At 44.3% G+C, this 15624-nt stretch overlaps 1 protein-coding gene across 6 annotated transcripts in view; it reads left to right on the top strand.

Annotated features, from left to right (window-relative positions):
* Positions 1-12875, top strand: part of MTHFD1L (methylenetetrahydrofolate dehydrogenase (NADP+ dependent) 1 like) — a 195584-nt gene extending 182709 nt beyond the window's left edge. For 5 of the 6 annotated variants that reach the window (XM_060029784.1, XM_060029788.1, XM_060029785.1 and 2 more), the window contains 2 exons: positions 4583-4703; positions 11793-12875. In XM_060029784.1, coding sequence (XP_059885767.1) covers positions 4583-4672 — 90 coding nt within the window. In that variant the 3' untranslated portion in view covers positions 4673-4703; positions 11793-12875. Of the gene's footprint in view, positions 1-4582; positions 4704-9655; positions 10575-11792 lie in introns of those variants that run through there. The other variant, XM_060029783.1, reaches the window with a different exon arrangement.
* Positions 12876-15624: the final 2749 nt, after the last annotated feature.

The raw sequence follows: 15624 nt of genomic DNA, 5'->3' as shown, positions 1-15624 counted from the left end.
TTTTTTTTTTTTTTGCGGTACGCGGGCCTCTCACTGTTGCGGCCTCTCCCGTTGCGGAGCACAGGCTCCGGACGCGCAGGCTCAGAGGCCATGGCTCACGGGCCCAGCCGCTCCGCGGCATGTGGGATCTTCCCAGACCGGGGCACGAACCTGTGTCCCCTGCATCGGCAGGCGGACTCTCAACCAGTGCGCCACCAGGGAAGCCCTATCATGATTTTTAATACCTCTCTTCTTTCCTTTTGCTTGATGTTTATACCGGCCATTTTTCCTCTTGCATCATCTTAGTTTAATTATCTAAATGACCATTAGATGTAAACAGTTCTGTCCCTCGTGTCCAAAGAAGAGGGAGAAGGGAAGAGACAAAAAATCCAGTCCTTGGGCTTCCCGAGGCACTGTACTTATAATTCAGAAAATACTTTTGCTCAAGAGTTTAAATGTTTGAGTTATTATTTCATCAAAAAGAATCTTTTTATTTAAATTGCATCATCGTGTAGTTAACCATTGTAGTCTCTTTGGTGGTTTTTTTTTTTTTTTTTTGGCTGTGTTGGGTCTTAGTTGCGGTATGCAGTATCTTCGTTGAGGCATGCGGGATCTTTCGTTGCGGTGCATGGGCTCTTCCTTGCAGCGCTCGGGCTTCTCTCTAGTTGTGGTGTGCGGGTTTTCTCTCTCTAGTTGCGGCACGCAGGCTCCAGGGCTCGTGGGCTCTGTAGTGTGGCACATGGGCGTAGTTGCCCCGCAGCATATGGGATCTTAGTTCCCTGACCAGGGATCGAACCCGCATCCCCTGCATTGGAAGGGGGATTCTTTACCACTGGACCACCAGGGAAGTCCCTTTTTTGGTTGTTCTTAAATTTTTGCAACAAGATGATGGGTGTTCGGCCATATTGGTGGAGGAAAGAAATGTATAGAAGGGATTCCCTTTTAGATCATGAACTGAAGGAACAGTGAGTTCAAATGCTTATTTCTTTTCTGAATTACAACAAATCTGAATGATTTATCCAGTAGGAAAAAGCAGTAGATTTAGGGAGAAGTCAGAAAAGAAATTATTTCACAAACACAACAAAATTAACTACAACGATATTTTGGTTAAGTGGTAAGTATGATGCTATCACTTTATGAAACAGATTTTTAGGTAATTTTTCTACTCATTCTAAGAGTGTTTTACCCTTACTTCTGAATGACAAGTTTTAGGTATATGAATATTTTCTCTTTGCTGGTGTTAATGAATGTTTATAAAGGCTATTCCTATAACTCGTCGTTTCTCCAAAATAAGCTTAACCCGAAATCAAAGATTTGGAAGATTCATTGTAGGTAAAATTAGGCACATGAAGGGCAAAAGCCCATGCTTTTCAGCCTTTGTAAAAGAATCCATTAAGGCAGCATGACAAGTAAGTACGATTTAGTGGCCCCTCATTATTTTAAGCAGGAGGCCTTCTTCAAGGGCACACAAATAAGTCAACAGAGATCACCACTGACCCCAGGCGTGGGCCCAGAGGTCAACTGCCAAGGGCTGTCCGAATTCTTCTTTCCTGCAGTGCTCTGCTGACTCTTGTCTGGGGGCTCCAATCCTTTGGTAACAGAGTGTTTTTTATTGGGAGAGAATCTGATGCGAATGTGTAAGGTCTGGTTAACATAATTCCATACTGTGTCTGCTCAGCAGGACTTTTATTTTAAACATAGATGGACTGGAGGTGGCTTTGTCTCCAGGGCTGGGAGTCCCCCAGCTCTGCACACTCCACATGGTTCCTGGTCAGTTGTTGCTCATCCCGAATAAGTAGGGATTCTTGATTCTTGAAAGTGACGATTGCATCATTGGAAAGGAACATGGGAGTCTTCTGATTGATCTCATTTTTCTCCCATTTGAGAGAAGTAAGTTGAAAATAGAGGAAAGACATTTCATACTTCCTGGCATTTAATATTTTGGCTACTTAGAAAAGCTCCCAGATTTGTGACAGTATCAGAATGACCCAAAGATGCACGCGCTGAGTCACTGCAGCCTGTGGTTCAGATCCAGGAAGCGTGCAAATCCCACTGCCTTTGTCGGTCTTGGTCTTGCACCAGCTAAAAGTGAATGGTGGAAAGCTGAACTTTCATGTCTGTTAAAAAAGCTTGTAAACAAGCAGGCAGTGCAATTGTGTTATCCACAATAGAAACTTCCATTATAACTTTGCTCAGATGAACCCCCATGCACTGCCTTCGGGCTTCTTCCTGGGTTTTCTCACCTCATGTGGATTTAGATATGATCTGCCTCATACTGAATTCTGCCCTGGAATGAATAGTGTTGCAGCCTCAGAAGCAGCAGCAGTCAAGTCTGGGTAGCATCCTCACCCAGATACCTTCGACCTAGAGACTTATTTTAAATTAGAGACAGAGCAGCTTCACTGTGGCTGAATGCGGTCACTCGTTCCTTAAACTATAAAACGCTGGTTGCTTTTTCCAAATCCATATCCCCACACAGATTATAAGGGCATCTTAAAATGCTCATGTCAGAACGCGGTTAGGTAGGAAAATTGTTGTAGAGTAACTGGTATGAGTTTTGTAGCCCAGGAAACTGGAAAAAATATGAACAGTTCCCACCGATGTCCTTTGTGTTTGATGTTTCAGGGCTAACACATTAAGCGTGGGTTTCTTTCTGGGGTCTCCTAGGAGCAGCGACTGTAGTAACCAGAGAAAAATGTTACCCCCCTGCTAGGAACAGAAACCTCAGGAGGAGAAGTAACCATCCACATACCTAAAGTTTTAAAGTACAGGAAATCCCCACCTACAAGCAGGTTGTGCGCCAGAACTTTATTTGTAGTTCATTGCTCGAAACCCAGAGCACAGAAAATCCTGAAGACGTGCTATCAGTGGTGCCTGTATTCCAGGCAGGCCTCAGAAGCCTTTTTAGCCCATAATATACTAAAGGGCGATCCTGTGCAATCAGCCAGACAGGAGCTGGCCACCGTATACCACAGTGTTTATGTGTCTGGCCACATGGACCCACCTCACTCACACTCTCGTAGCCCAGGTGGTTATGAGGCCGCAGGTGCACGGGTTTCCTCCTCGACCTGAGCTCGGGCCGGGAAGAAGTAGCAGCACTTGGTCAGGGGTGAAAGGGCTTTCTTCTCTCCTTCCTCCCCAGCACCTCACCCCCTTCCCCAGAATCTCCCTTTCCCGGGGCTAAAGGGAGTGGGGGGAGGCATCCTAGGCCATATTGATTAAGCCGGGGCTTCTCAGATGGAGACGTGCACACAGATCTCCCGGAGATATGCTGAAATTGCAGATTCTGATTCAGTGGCCCGCAGGTGGGCCCTGAGATCCTGAGTTTCCCACAAGCTCCTGGGTGATACCGATGCCCCTGGTCCACAGACCCCAGTCTGAGTAGCGAGAGTCTGTCAGCATCATCGGGGGGAAGAGTGGGCGTCAGTGAAATCCTGTCCCGACAAAAAAGGACCTTGAGAGTGAGAGACCGGAGGTCTGTGACAGAGGCCTTATCTGGGTTCCTTTGGTGTTGAGAACTTCCAGGCTGGTGAGAAGAAGTGGGAATACTAAAATCGATAAAGAGCAGCTCATCCAAAATCCTCACACTCCGGGTTCTAGACCCATGGTTAGTGTGTCAGCATCACCAGGGGAAACCGGCCAGCTTCCCCAGCTCGTCACCGGGGGTCTCTGGTGCAGGTGGACAAAGCGCTTTTTGCAAAACCGATCTAGACACAGTGCAGCAAAGCAGTGAGAAGCACAGGCCTGGTTTTAATTCCGTCTCCACCACTGACCAGCTGTGTATCCTTGAGCCCATGCCTTTGTGCCTAAATGTCCTCTGTCCTCATCAGTAAAGTGAGGCTAAAATGAGTGCCTACCTCGAAGGGTGATGGGGAACTCAAGTTATTATCTATGTAAAATTCTGAGTATAGAGTGCCCAAACGGTGGTGGAGGCAGCAGTGGTGGTGGTGGTTATATGAGTAATTTGAGATTACAAATGTGGAGTCCAATTTCCCATTTTGCTGTTTATTACCTGTGTGGCCTTGGGCAAATGACTTAACACCTCTAAACCTCCATTTCCTTCCTTGTAACATGGAAACGATAAAAGTATCTACCTCATTGAGTTTGGGGGACGATGCAAAAAAAGGCATTTACACAGTGCCTAGCACATAGTAAGTTCTCAATAAACGACAGTTACTGCTAGTAAAGTAGACCAGCTATCTGGAGAACAGGAGTTTTCAAACTGTGCTCCAAGAGTTGAAGATTTTACCGAAATGTGTCTTGGGGGTTATTCATTATTCATTCCTTCCACATCCACAGTCCCCTTCAGCCAGAGGGGCTTATCTTTGCTGGGCTTCAGCACTAAGATTTGACTTAGTAAAAAGAGTTTGAAAATCACTGTTTTGGAGCTATGGTATGCTGTGGGACCATGGAGGGATTTCATTTCCTTAAACAAAGATTGGAATAGCAGATGGTGAATTTAAAAATATACATGTATATATAACCCAAAGTTACATGAGACTGAATTGAATTATATAGTAAATTTATGTCGTTAGATGTACAGTGTCCAGCGTGATCCCCTTGCAGCGCTGGCTAATATATAATCTTTTGTTCTCTCCCCCAGATGAGCACCATGCCAGGACTGCCGACTCGGCCCTGCTTCTATGACATCGATCTTGATACGGAAACAGAGCAAGTTAAAGGCTTGTTCTAAGTGAACAGGATTTTCACAGGACTCAATTCAGGTAGGCTATTGTGCTTTTTACTTTTTCTTTCTTTCTTTTTTCCCTAGTTCAAATCCCTTTTAGTTTTATTTTGTTTGGTTTTTCTGATGTTTATTACAGAAATGGTCTGATAAGTAATTTCCTCACTTGGTTACTGTGAATTCCTACCAGGTTACAGCCATGCCCTGGGTCACTCCTGGGTGTGGATATGCAGTGAGATGGTCAGGTCCTTGGTGTGCCTGGACCCGATTCCAGTGAAAGTCAGTCACACTGTCTCTGAATATAGATTTGTTTTAAGGCATCTCTTGCTATAACAAAGGAGCCCTGTAAATTCTTTTTCGAGAATTAAAACTAATATCTTCTGTCATTAACTATACCAACTATACCTTCATCCCACGTATCTCTTGCTACAGAGTTAGAATCATGTGATAGAGGACTCCAGTATGATCATTTCCTGGGGCTGCCATAACAGGGTCACAACTGGGCAGCTTAAACGACAGACATTTGTTCTCCCACAGTTCTGGAGGCCAAAAGTCCAAAGTCAAGGTGTCGTCCGGGCTATGCACTCTCTGAGATTCTGGCAGAATGCCTCCTGGCCTCTTCCTAACTCCTGGTGGTGCCCATTGATCCTTGACATTCCTCTGTCTCCCTGTGTGTCTCTGTCTTCCTTAAAGGACACCAGTTGCATTGAATTGCGGCCCACCTTATTGACCTCTTCTTAACTTGATTATATCTGCAAAGACCCTGTTTCCAGTTAAGGTCACTCTCAGAGGTACTAGGGGTCAGGACTTCAACGTACCTTTTGGGGACACAATCTAACCCATAACACTGTCGCACAACAGGGGGATTGGGCTCTCATACCACTGGAAAGATTCATAGAGGTGGGACAGATCGTCTACCTCCAAGGGTCCTGTGAGTCACAGGAAGCACAGGGCAGCAGAAATTAGAGCCCTTGATGATTCAGGGTCTGCGCAGTGTAAGAGGGTTGGGCTTGTCTTGGCGCTGGCTTAGGCGGCCCACAGCGGGGGGCCTTTGGTCTCATTCACGTCTGTGCCTCGGTCCTGCAGCCGCAGGCACACCTGCTGGCTTCTGTCCCAGCTTCCCATCACGAAGAAAAAGGACCCCCCCGCTCCCCCCCCCGCTGCAACCCTCCTCCCTGGGAAACTCCCAGTCAGAAGTCTCAGAGACTTGGAGCTGCTTTTCCCCATCCCATATATCAGACAATTCCTCACCATATTCTCAAGACGCATTCCTTCCCCATAAACACCCCCATTCCTTCTCCCTACTGCCTCCCGTTCCGGTTCCTTAGCCCAGCACCCGTCCCTCTTGCCAGTACATTCTGGGCCTTCCAGATGACCTTGCTTGACCTAAAGACCCTCCTTTCCAGTTGTCCCTGAGTTACGCCCTTAGCCAAGCACACAGGACTCCCGCATTTGTTTGTCTATCAGTAGTGAACATGGGGAGATTTTTTTTTTCTTTTTTTTTGCAAGTCTTTGTTACTAAAACACTGAAGACTTAGGCTATGATGAGGAAGGTAAGAGACACATTAATACAAGTTGTGGGATTGTTCGGTTTGGGTTGTGTGTGTGGTGTTTGGTGGTGTTTGTATGCGTTTTTTGCTGGTGAGTGGGAGCTGTATTTAGTTTTAACCACAATCACATTTCAAATCTTTTGTCATGTCTGAAAAAGAAAACTCCAGAAAATGAACTAACGGAGACTAACTTAACAGGGAAGCCCATAAACTTGACCTTTGATAACAGAGTTATTTTGGTCTTTTGATATGACTGTGCATGTGCGTGTGTGTGTGAATGTCTTGGGTTTCCCAGCCAGGCCTTGGGAAAATCACAATATCATTCCTCTTAAACTTTGAGTTGACCCCTGTCCAGACTCATTTCCCTTGTCATGTCAACCCATTATGCTACATTTCTGCCACTTGTCATTTTTCTCCAGAACAAGTGTGTGTAATTCTGTCATCTCTCTCAGATAGATGAGTATTTATCCAGCCTTTTGGTCCATTTTTATTTGCTCTCCAAACAGGTCATATAAATGCGTTTATGCCTTAATTATTGCAGTTGGGGCTCAGGTAATGCCAGGTGGCGTGTCCTTAGCTTTACCAGTACTTACATCTAAATCCTTGTGTTCAAGTTCTCTGACAAGTATCCCTCTGGACTTTGTTCGAAGACTGAGCAGGGGGACCTCCAGTGGTTGAGACTGCACACTGCCACTGCAGGGGGCATGGGTCCGATCCCTGGTCGGGGAACTAAGGTCCCGCATGTTGCGGGGTGCGGCCAAAAAAAAAGGAGAGAATTAAAAACAAAGACTGAGCAGGGGTTGGGGGTCAAGACCTTTGGGGATTCCCTCCAATGGGCCAGGCACTGTGCTAAGCACCTCTCGTGGGCAGTCACTGCACCCCTTGCAGGCAGGTGTTGTCCTGTCCCCTGGGGTCACAAGAGGGGGAAGCTGAGGGATGGCCCTGATCCACCAGATAGCAGAGGAATAATACTGCCTTTCCACTACTCAGCCCTGCCTCTCGTTCCATAGCTGTAGCAGGAAATGCTTTGCCATCCACGGTCACATGTCATGCTGGCCTCAAATTTCAGAACTGCGGAAACTCTGGCCCAGAGACATCAACAACTTGCCTGAGTTGCACAGCTGATAAGTACAAAAGCCAAGACTCAACCCAGATCTGCTTACTCTCGGTCTCACCCCATCCTTTCTTTCCCAAACCAAAAGATTTTCACGGGGTAAATGAACTTTGGCCCATTCTGGAAGATGATAACCAGCTCTTTGAACAGACCCATAATTTGGGGATAACCAGGTGATTTTTTTTAATAACAAAAGATAATTGAGTATTAAAAGCTATGACTTTGTCAAAATTCTTTTCAGTCAGAGTATACTAGAGCTATCTCTTACTTAAGTCTCTCATTGAATGTCATTTTCCCACTCAGTTATCCAGGGTTCTTTCTTCTGTATGAATTGCCAAACCTTGTTCTAGGCTTGGTAGGCAGTGTTTCAAAACCCATCACTTGACCCTGCTTGAATAATCGCAGACCATCCAGTGCTGTAAGAGAAAACCACTGTACAAAGCAAACATTCCCTCTCGGGTATCCTTCAGAATAACGATCCCGCAGACATTCTTCCTGCTTCCTGTCCCCTCTCACATACGGCAGGCAGGGACCACTCGTACTAACAGTCACAGGTCTGTGGCTATTAAAAATGCACAAAATACAAATGTTAAAGCTTGGATGATAGCTCGGACACATTTGAGCATCGGGAGAGGAAATGTCCGGTGGGCTGCTTGGCTCACATCGTGGTCAGGCTCCAGCTCTTTCTCTGGACTCAGCTGCAGGGCATCACCCTCCTTACTCCTTGCAGAATGTGTTGCAGACGTGACGTGTCGCACATGGAAGAAGCCACTCGGTTGAGGGCTGCTGTCTTTCCTTCCACTTCCTCACCTTCCCTGCTTATCTCACCCTCTAGGAAACGGTATGAGCGGGAGGTGCCCGGGAGTCATCAGAATTTGAGCTCTTGCTGCTTTTTTCCAAAGCTTCCCTGTCGTGCTTTCGCTATTGTTAGACTAAGGGCATGATTCATTCTTTTGGATGTTACCAAACAGAACTAATTAAAATGAGTTGTTTGTCCCAGTGAAACTGATCCTGTGACATTACTGGTCAGTCTTTTGTTTGAAGATGATTGGATTTGGAGGTTTCATTCCCCCCAACCCCTTTGGGTTTCTCATTTTGAAGCTTCATCATATTTCTGGGCCTTGGCAGGATTCAAATGAACTCAAGAAAGCCTGGCAGATTTCCTGAAGGATTCAGACACTCCCTTACTTTGTTCTGATGTGCAAAGTTGTGGTTAGTACGGAATCAAATTGACTCTGGCCCTGCTATAATTGTTTTTCTTGAATTGCACATGCAAAAAGGAGTATAATACCAGCTCATTTCTTCCCTAAACTTCCTTTCGAGCCGAAATTTTCAGTGATATTTAATAATTATAAATTAATCTCCAGACGCTGCTTGTGGACAGAGCCTCTTATCCCCAGGTTGTAAACCACAGAGTTTCAGGGTTTCCTGGGGGAGCTCCAGGGCTCTCTGATTTTAATTTTGAAACTCTGTCTTTTCAAGAAGCAGCTCAAAAATTGTTCATCACCGTTGTGCTTCAAGAAAAAGTCCTCAGTTCCTCACCCCAAGCTGTCCCTGGGACAGAGGGAGCCCCCCTTTTCCCACTCCCAGGCAGGAACCAAAATAGGCTGGAAGCCCAAGCTACTTAAATAAACGATTGTGATAATTAAATCTAAAATGGAATCTTTAACATCTCTAAAAGATGGTGATAATTAAATCTCCGTTATCTAACTAAAATGGAATGTTTTGAGGCTTAACGGTTGTGAAATTCTTAATTAATTCCCTTTTAAAAGAAACTTCCCAGGAGGCAGTGGATCTAATCATCTTATACTTTTTTTTTAAATAAAGCAAGAAAAATAATATTTCATCAAACTCTGGAAAAATATGAATTTTCTAATAACTCTAAATTTACACATGGTTAATATAATATATAAGAAATTATAGATCAGTGAGAAAAGCTTGGATGCGCTTTTGGAAAAGCCTGGAGAAAAGCTTCAGTTATGTCATTAGTTATAATCTACCAGTTGGTTTGAAAAAATCAGAATTTGCAAGGTAAGGTGGAAGTTTTAACCAAATGCTATGAACTTGAAATTTTCTCCATTTTGCAGAAGCCATTTTTTATCAGACATTCAAATGGGTTAATAAGCACCCAGTGACTATCATGCAGCTTCACTAATAAGAGAAATAAATAGACTCACTTCTCCATTCAAAAGCAAATCTCAAAAAAAAAAAATTCATGATCTAAATGATTCTAAATTATTCACTTTTGAGGTTTTAAAAAAATTGTCAAAATATGTCGCCATCAACTTTACAAATACTACTGAGGTTGACTTCGTTTTTACTTTAAAGTCACTTTCAGGGGCTTCCCTGGTGGCACAGTGGTTAAGAATCCGCCTGTCAATGCAGGGGGCACGGGTTCGAGCCCCTGGTCCGGGACGATCCCACATGCCACGGAGTAACGAAGCCCGCGAGCCACAACTACTGAAGCCGATGCGCCTAGAAACCATGCTCTGCCACAAGAGAAGCCACCGCAATGAAAAGCCCACGCACCACAACGAAGAGAGTAGCACCCGCTCACCGCAACTGGAGAAAGCCCACGCGCAGCAATGAACACCCAACGCAGCCAAAAATAAATAAATAAAATAAATAAATTTATAATAAATAATAAAGTCACTTTGGTAGCGTATTTAACTTTAACCTCTGTTATTCAACAGTGGGAACCAAAACAAGATGGTTGTCAGCACAGGGAAGCCAAGAACCAAGTGCCATTACCAATAATTAACATAAGGGTAAATACAGTGAAGTTGTCTTAGTTTAGTAAATAAGAGAGAACTCCCCTTATGGGGGCGTGCGTGTGTGTTTTATCCCCATGGCTGCTATAACAAATCACTTGGTGGTTTAAAATACCAGAAATTGATTCTTTCACAGTTCTAGAGGCTAGAAGTCTGAAATCAGTATTAGCAGGCTGAAATCAAGGTGCCAGCAGGCCACACTCCCTCCAGAAGCTCCAGGGGAGACTCCTTTCCTTGCCTTCTCCAGATTCTAGCTGCTGCCAGCAGCCCTTGACTTGTGGCCACGTCACTCCAGTCTCTGCCTCTGGTCACTCACGTTGCCTTGGGCACTTTGTAATTTCTTATTATTCACATACCATGATTGGATGTCTTATATATTCTATCTTCCAAAAGATTTAACACTAAATCAAATTTAAAAAAATTTTTCCCCACTGAATAAACAACTGATTCATTTGCACCTTCGCTATTGTGTTTCTGATTTTTTTTTAAATTTATATTCAGACTTTCTATACCTTTACCAACCCTTTGAGTTTTCTGAAAATATGGAACCACAGACTCTAAGCCTCTTTAACTATAAAAACTGTTGATACCGAGGTCATGTGGTCAATCCACGGGTCTTCCACCGAGCCCAGCCTCGTCTCTCCCACCTTCCCTCCCCCGTAGTCACTGTGCCTCGTATCTAGGGTCACCAGAGCCACCGACAGGAGGCTGGCGCATCACTGAGAGGAGGGGCAAGGTCTGCACCAGGCAGACCTCCCTTCCTAACATCAAAGATATTTTCTTTTTGTTAATGTTTACTATGCTTGCGATGCTTCTGTTTTCTGTTTACTTCCCTGATTTGAACCAGACATCAGGGGAGTATTTGAAACTCCTAGTCCCCTGCCTTGGTCACCGTCTTCTGTTCTGAAGCGAATAAAGCATCCCTTCTGGCTCCAGACCCTGCCCTCATCCGTGGGAGGCTGGCTCGCTGTATTCCAGCCGAGTTTGAACTCTTGGCCGAGGAGATAAATTCCTCCTTGTATAAATTCAGATCAAAGGCCAAGTGCTTGTATTTTACATTTCTCCTGATGAATTTTTTTTTTTTGGTACTTAGGTGTTTTGTTTGCTTTTTTTCTTTTTAAAATGTAGCTTGATCACTTCTTTTTCTAAAGAGATTGCAGAATTCACAGTGACAGACAGTCTTAGTACCCTTTGCGGGAAAACAACAAAGCTTTAACAATAATAAGAAATTCCAGATTCACTCACTTCCATTCTTGTCCTAAATGCATTTTTCAGACCTTGCTCTCTGTGCCTGCTATAAAAGAGAAACTGAAATCCAAGGCAACAGGCTTGCTAATCTAAAATCCTGGATGTTCTCACTTGACAGGATCCTGGAAACTTGTAGATTCCAAATTTAGAAGTCATGGAATTTCAGCCACGGTCCCCAAGCAAAATCTTTTAGGAAATTCAGAACCTCTGCCTGCCGTGTCCATGCTGGCTCGGTCCCAAGTGGTGCAGAATCGGATTCTCCACTGCTCATAAGTAAAAAGATTCCAAGCAATGATCCCAGCCTTGTCTTGTGAATAGCATCACTTGTCTGCTCTTATATTTTCTTGTGGTCTCCAGCTTTAGAGCTATAATATATGAACAGTTTGACACCAGGGGAAAAAAGCTGTTCTTAAACCACCGAAATATTTTTTTTTCCTGTTTTTCAGGCTCCACAAACACAAACTACTCCTTGCCTTTTTGCTGCAGTTGGAGAAGAAAGTGAATTTGAAATATGCTCTTACGCAATGCTGGGGAAATGGTGAAATAGGCCAAAGATTTATTCTTCGTTCAAGATGAATTCTGTTTGTAACAGAGTGTAGTGTTCAGGAAAAGGACCTCCACCAAGTCTGAAAGAAACTAATTTATTTTCTGTTTCCGCAGAGTTTACATTATTTCCCACTGCTTACACTTTAGAATGTTTATTTTATGGGGACTGGGGGATTAAAAGAGTGTGAACTAAAAGGTAACATTTTCCACGATGGAGTTTTCTATATTGTCTTTGAACTGAAAATAAACATGTATGTAGAAAACCAACCAGCAAGCTTTCAGTGCCAGATAAGACTCGCTGACTGCTCTCTAGAGGTAGCTTTTCATGGTGGGGTTGTTACCTGACACTGATTTCCTGGAAAATTGTGAATGCAACGAGAGCTTTATAAACATAACAAGGAAAAAATAACAGACAGAGAAACATCAGGTCAGTTGTGAAATCTTCTGACTGCTGGAAAGTGGCAATATCCTTTGGAACAAAATACATTTTATATCCAGAACTACTTTTCAGTGCCAGGGAAGTTTACATCACTTACCTAGAAACTGATGGGTTTATGCTAGTTTCTTCCACTGATGAATGAATCTCAATGGCCATTAAGCTCTCACAGGCCCATAGGGCAAGAGAAGTGACCCTTAAAGGTCGGGTGTTTGGCAAATGTTTTTTCATTTTTCCAGCCCTTAAATTGTTCCTGACCCTCTCTTGTTTCCATTTCTTCCCTACAATAATATAAAATTACATAAAAGTTAAGACAAAACCAAGGATTCAGGAACAAACAAGCAGTGATTGTCCTCTAAGCAGTATCAGTAAAGTAGTCACCATAAATATCTTAAATGTCCCCCAGGCACATCCTGCAAAAGCCCTTGCCATCAGATCCTGCATGTTCTTGTACTCCACCCTCAGTGACCCCGCTTGTTAGCTGCTCTGCCCATAATGTATCTTTATGTGCAGTTTAATTTGTTCCAAAACGCTGTTTAATAAGTAAAAAGCCTCCCCACGCAAAGACTGTCTGTCCTGAGAATAATTTTGCTTCATGTTTCTGTTTGTTTGTTTGTTCTTTGTTTTTTGCGGTACGCGGGCCTCTCACTGTTGTGGCCTCTCCTGTTGCGGAGCACAGGCTCCGGACGCGCAGGCTCAGCGGCCATGGCTCACGGGCCCAGCCGCTCCGCGGCATGTGGGATCCTCCCGGACCGGGGCACGAACCCGCGTCCCCTGCATCAGCAGGCGGACTCCCAGCCACTGCGCCACCAGGGAAGCCCTGCTTCATGTTTCTGAAGTGTCACAGTCCCATTGTCATCCACCCCACCCCACCCCCGTCCCTGCCTTTTATTTGCGTGTATGCCTGTCCGAATACACAGTGAACTAGCATCTCCGACATATAAATCTGTTTCAAGATTATGAGGGTTCACAGTCAATTCGTTCTCTATATAATGTGCCCAGTGAGCAGCCTTTCTCGCGAAATGATTTTTACTTAATTTTTTTTTCAATTCTTTTCATTTTATTTTTTGGCCAAGCAGCATGTGGAGTCTTAGTTCCCCCACCAGAGATCAAACCTATGCCCTCTGCATCGGAAGCACGGAGTCTTAACCACTGGACTGCCAGGGAAGTCCCCGAAGTCCCCCGAAGTTCCCGCAGTTCCCTTCTGCTTGTTATTTTCCTCTGCCATTTAAAGTTTCATTTTCTATTTTTGAAAATGTTTTAGGGGAAAAAAAAAATCTTACAAACCTATGTTCCAAGGGCTTTAGGCCAGAGACTTCTTTCCTTACCTGCTTTCACCAGGCAACTCCAATTCATCAAAAAAAGGAGAGGAAAAAAAGAGCATCCTGAATACAGATGTGGGAGAGCTTCTCAGCACTCACGCCGAAGGACGTGTAATCCAGGTGTCGCTGGGAACTCCACGGTTTTCCCATCACGTGGGCTCGTTTTAACTCCTAGATGTCATAACTCACGTTCCGATGGATTTGTTTTCTGTTCATGCACTAACCCTACTAGGATACACTCCTGCTGAGTGATGAGCAGCCTCCACTGAGAAGAAAGGTCTTTGGCAGGTTAATTAATGGGCTTATGAACTCATGATGACCGAGGCACTCACGGGCAGGAGAAGACGTTATTTTAGAAAAGAGCTAGTTACCTACCATCTCTTCTGAGGCCAAGGCATGAAAAAAAACAAAAAAATCACATAACCTTTGGCATGGTGGGTTTTAGACAGAAATCTTCCCGAGAAGGGTAGATCCTGATTTCTCTCTGCCTCTATAACTGCAATGTAAGAAACTACTAACAGACCAGAAATGGTGAGGGCCACAGTGATCACCATGGCACACAGAGACCTATGGCCTTGCTCCCTCTCTGCTCAGGTTCTGAAGTAACACCTGCAAGGGTTAAGACCCAGACCAGAAGAATCTTCTGAAAGCTGACAGAGGAACACACCATAGTGATGAACAAAAAGCAAGGGAGAGATGAATGGGGACTCAGGAAAGTAGCGGCAAGGCAATTAGCCAATCCACTCCTTAATATTCTTATTATTTCTCTACTTCTAGGGTTATTCTCTTTGTTTTAATTGGAATGTGCTGACTCCATTAAAACAATACATCAGTGTTCTTCACGACAGATATTCAAAGAGAATCCTCCTGTCTAACATTACCCAGGGACTGTTCTTTAACATAATTTACACCTGCCGTTAGATAAGATGGTGTATGAAGCTTACTTTATTTATTCCAGGAAAGTCCACCTACACATATTTGTCCATTGCTTTTGTATAAATGTGTGTGTACAAGGGAGTAAAAATTAAGTAATAAGTGCACTTTTATAGCATTTGTTAAAAACCTGTAATCCATATCCACCGGGAAAGTTGAGCATTGTGGCAGAACAGGTGGTTACTAATCAGAGCTTCACTGTTTCCTTAGACTTTAGTGCAGCCATGGATCGAGGGACCCCAAAAAACTCTTATAGCTACACTTTGAACAAGGGATAGTGCTGAAATCTAAGAGTCCATGAACTTGGATGGGGAAAAAAGTACATCTTTGTATTCACTAACCTCTAACCGTAATGTAACATTTCCTTCGATTATGAATGTCAGCAGCAAATCACAGCAATACTCACAGTACCTGTGGCTGTCGCAGTCGAAGTCACCGGCATTCTAATGTTACAGTTTCTGCAGTCACAGTAGCGATTATGCGCATCGCAGTAGCACATCATCTAACAAGGCAGATGTGCCACTATCCTGTTTTTTCATGTGTCAAGAGCCACATACATTGCTGTAATCAAATTTGATAACTTTTTCAACATTTTAATAACTGCATTTCACTATTGTCCTGCGTTAATCATACGTGGCATTTAAAGATATCCTGAGAAAGGCTACACAGACTTCATCTGACTGATTAAGGGATCTATGGTACCAAAATGGTGATGACCGCCAGGGACCGTATGAAATGCTAACCTCCTAAATCCTGCAGCCTGTTGTGATGCTCTGGGATGTTGATACATCTGCATCTGTGCTCCAAGCCATCCCTAAGGGTCCCTGCTCCAGGACTCCTCTATCTGAGACCCTTGTTCTGGGAGCAGCCCAGGTAGCACCTGTCACTGGAGCCCTCTCAGGCCTAACGCAGACGAGATAGAAGCAGCTCTGGAAACTGTAGAGTGCTGTGTCCATGTAGAGCTTGCCTAGCAGCCCCAATCCCTGGGCCAGCTCCTGGGCTCCCACCCCTGCCCTGCTTTGGGGTCAAACTCTCCCACAT

Source organism: Delphinus delphis, chromosome 14, assembly GCF_949987515.2.
Source record: "Delphinus delphis chromosome 14, mDelDel1.2, whole genome shotgun sequence".
Classification (NCBI taxonomy): Eukaryota; Metazoa; Chordata; class Mammalia; order Artiodactyla; family Delphinidae; genus Delphinus; species Delphinus delphis.
The sequence above is the reverse complement of the archived record's forward strand: the minus strand, read 5'-3'. Positions and strand labels throughout refer to the sequence as shown.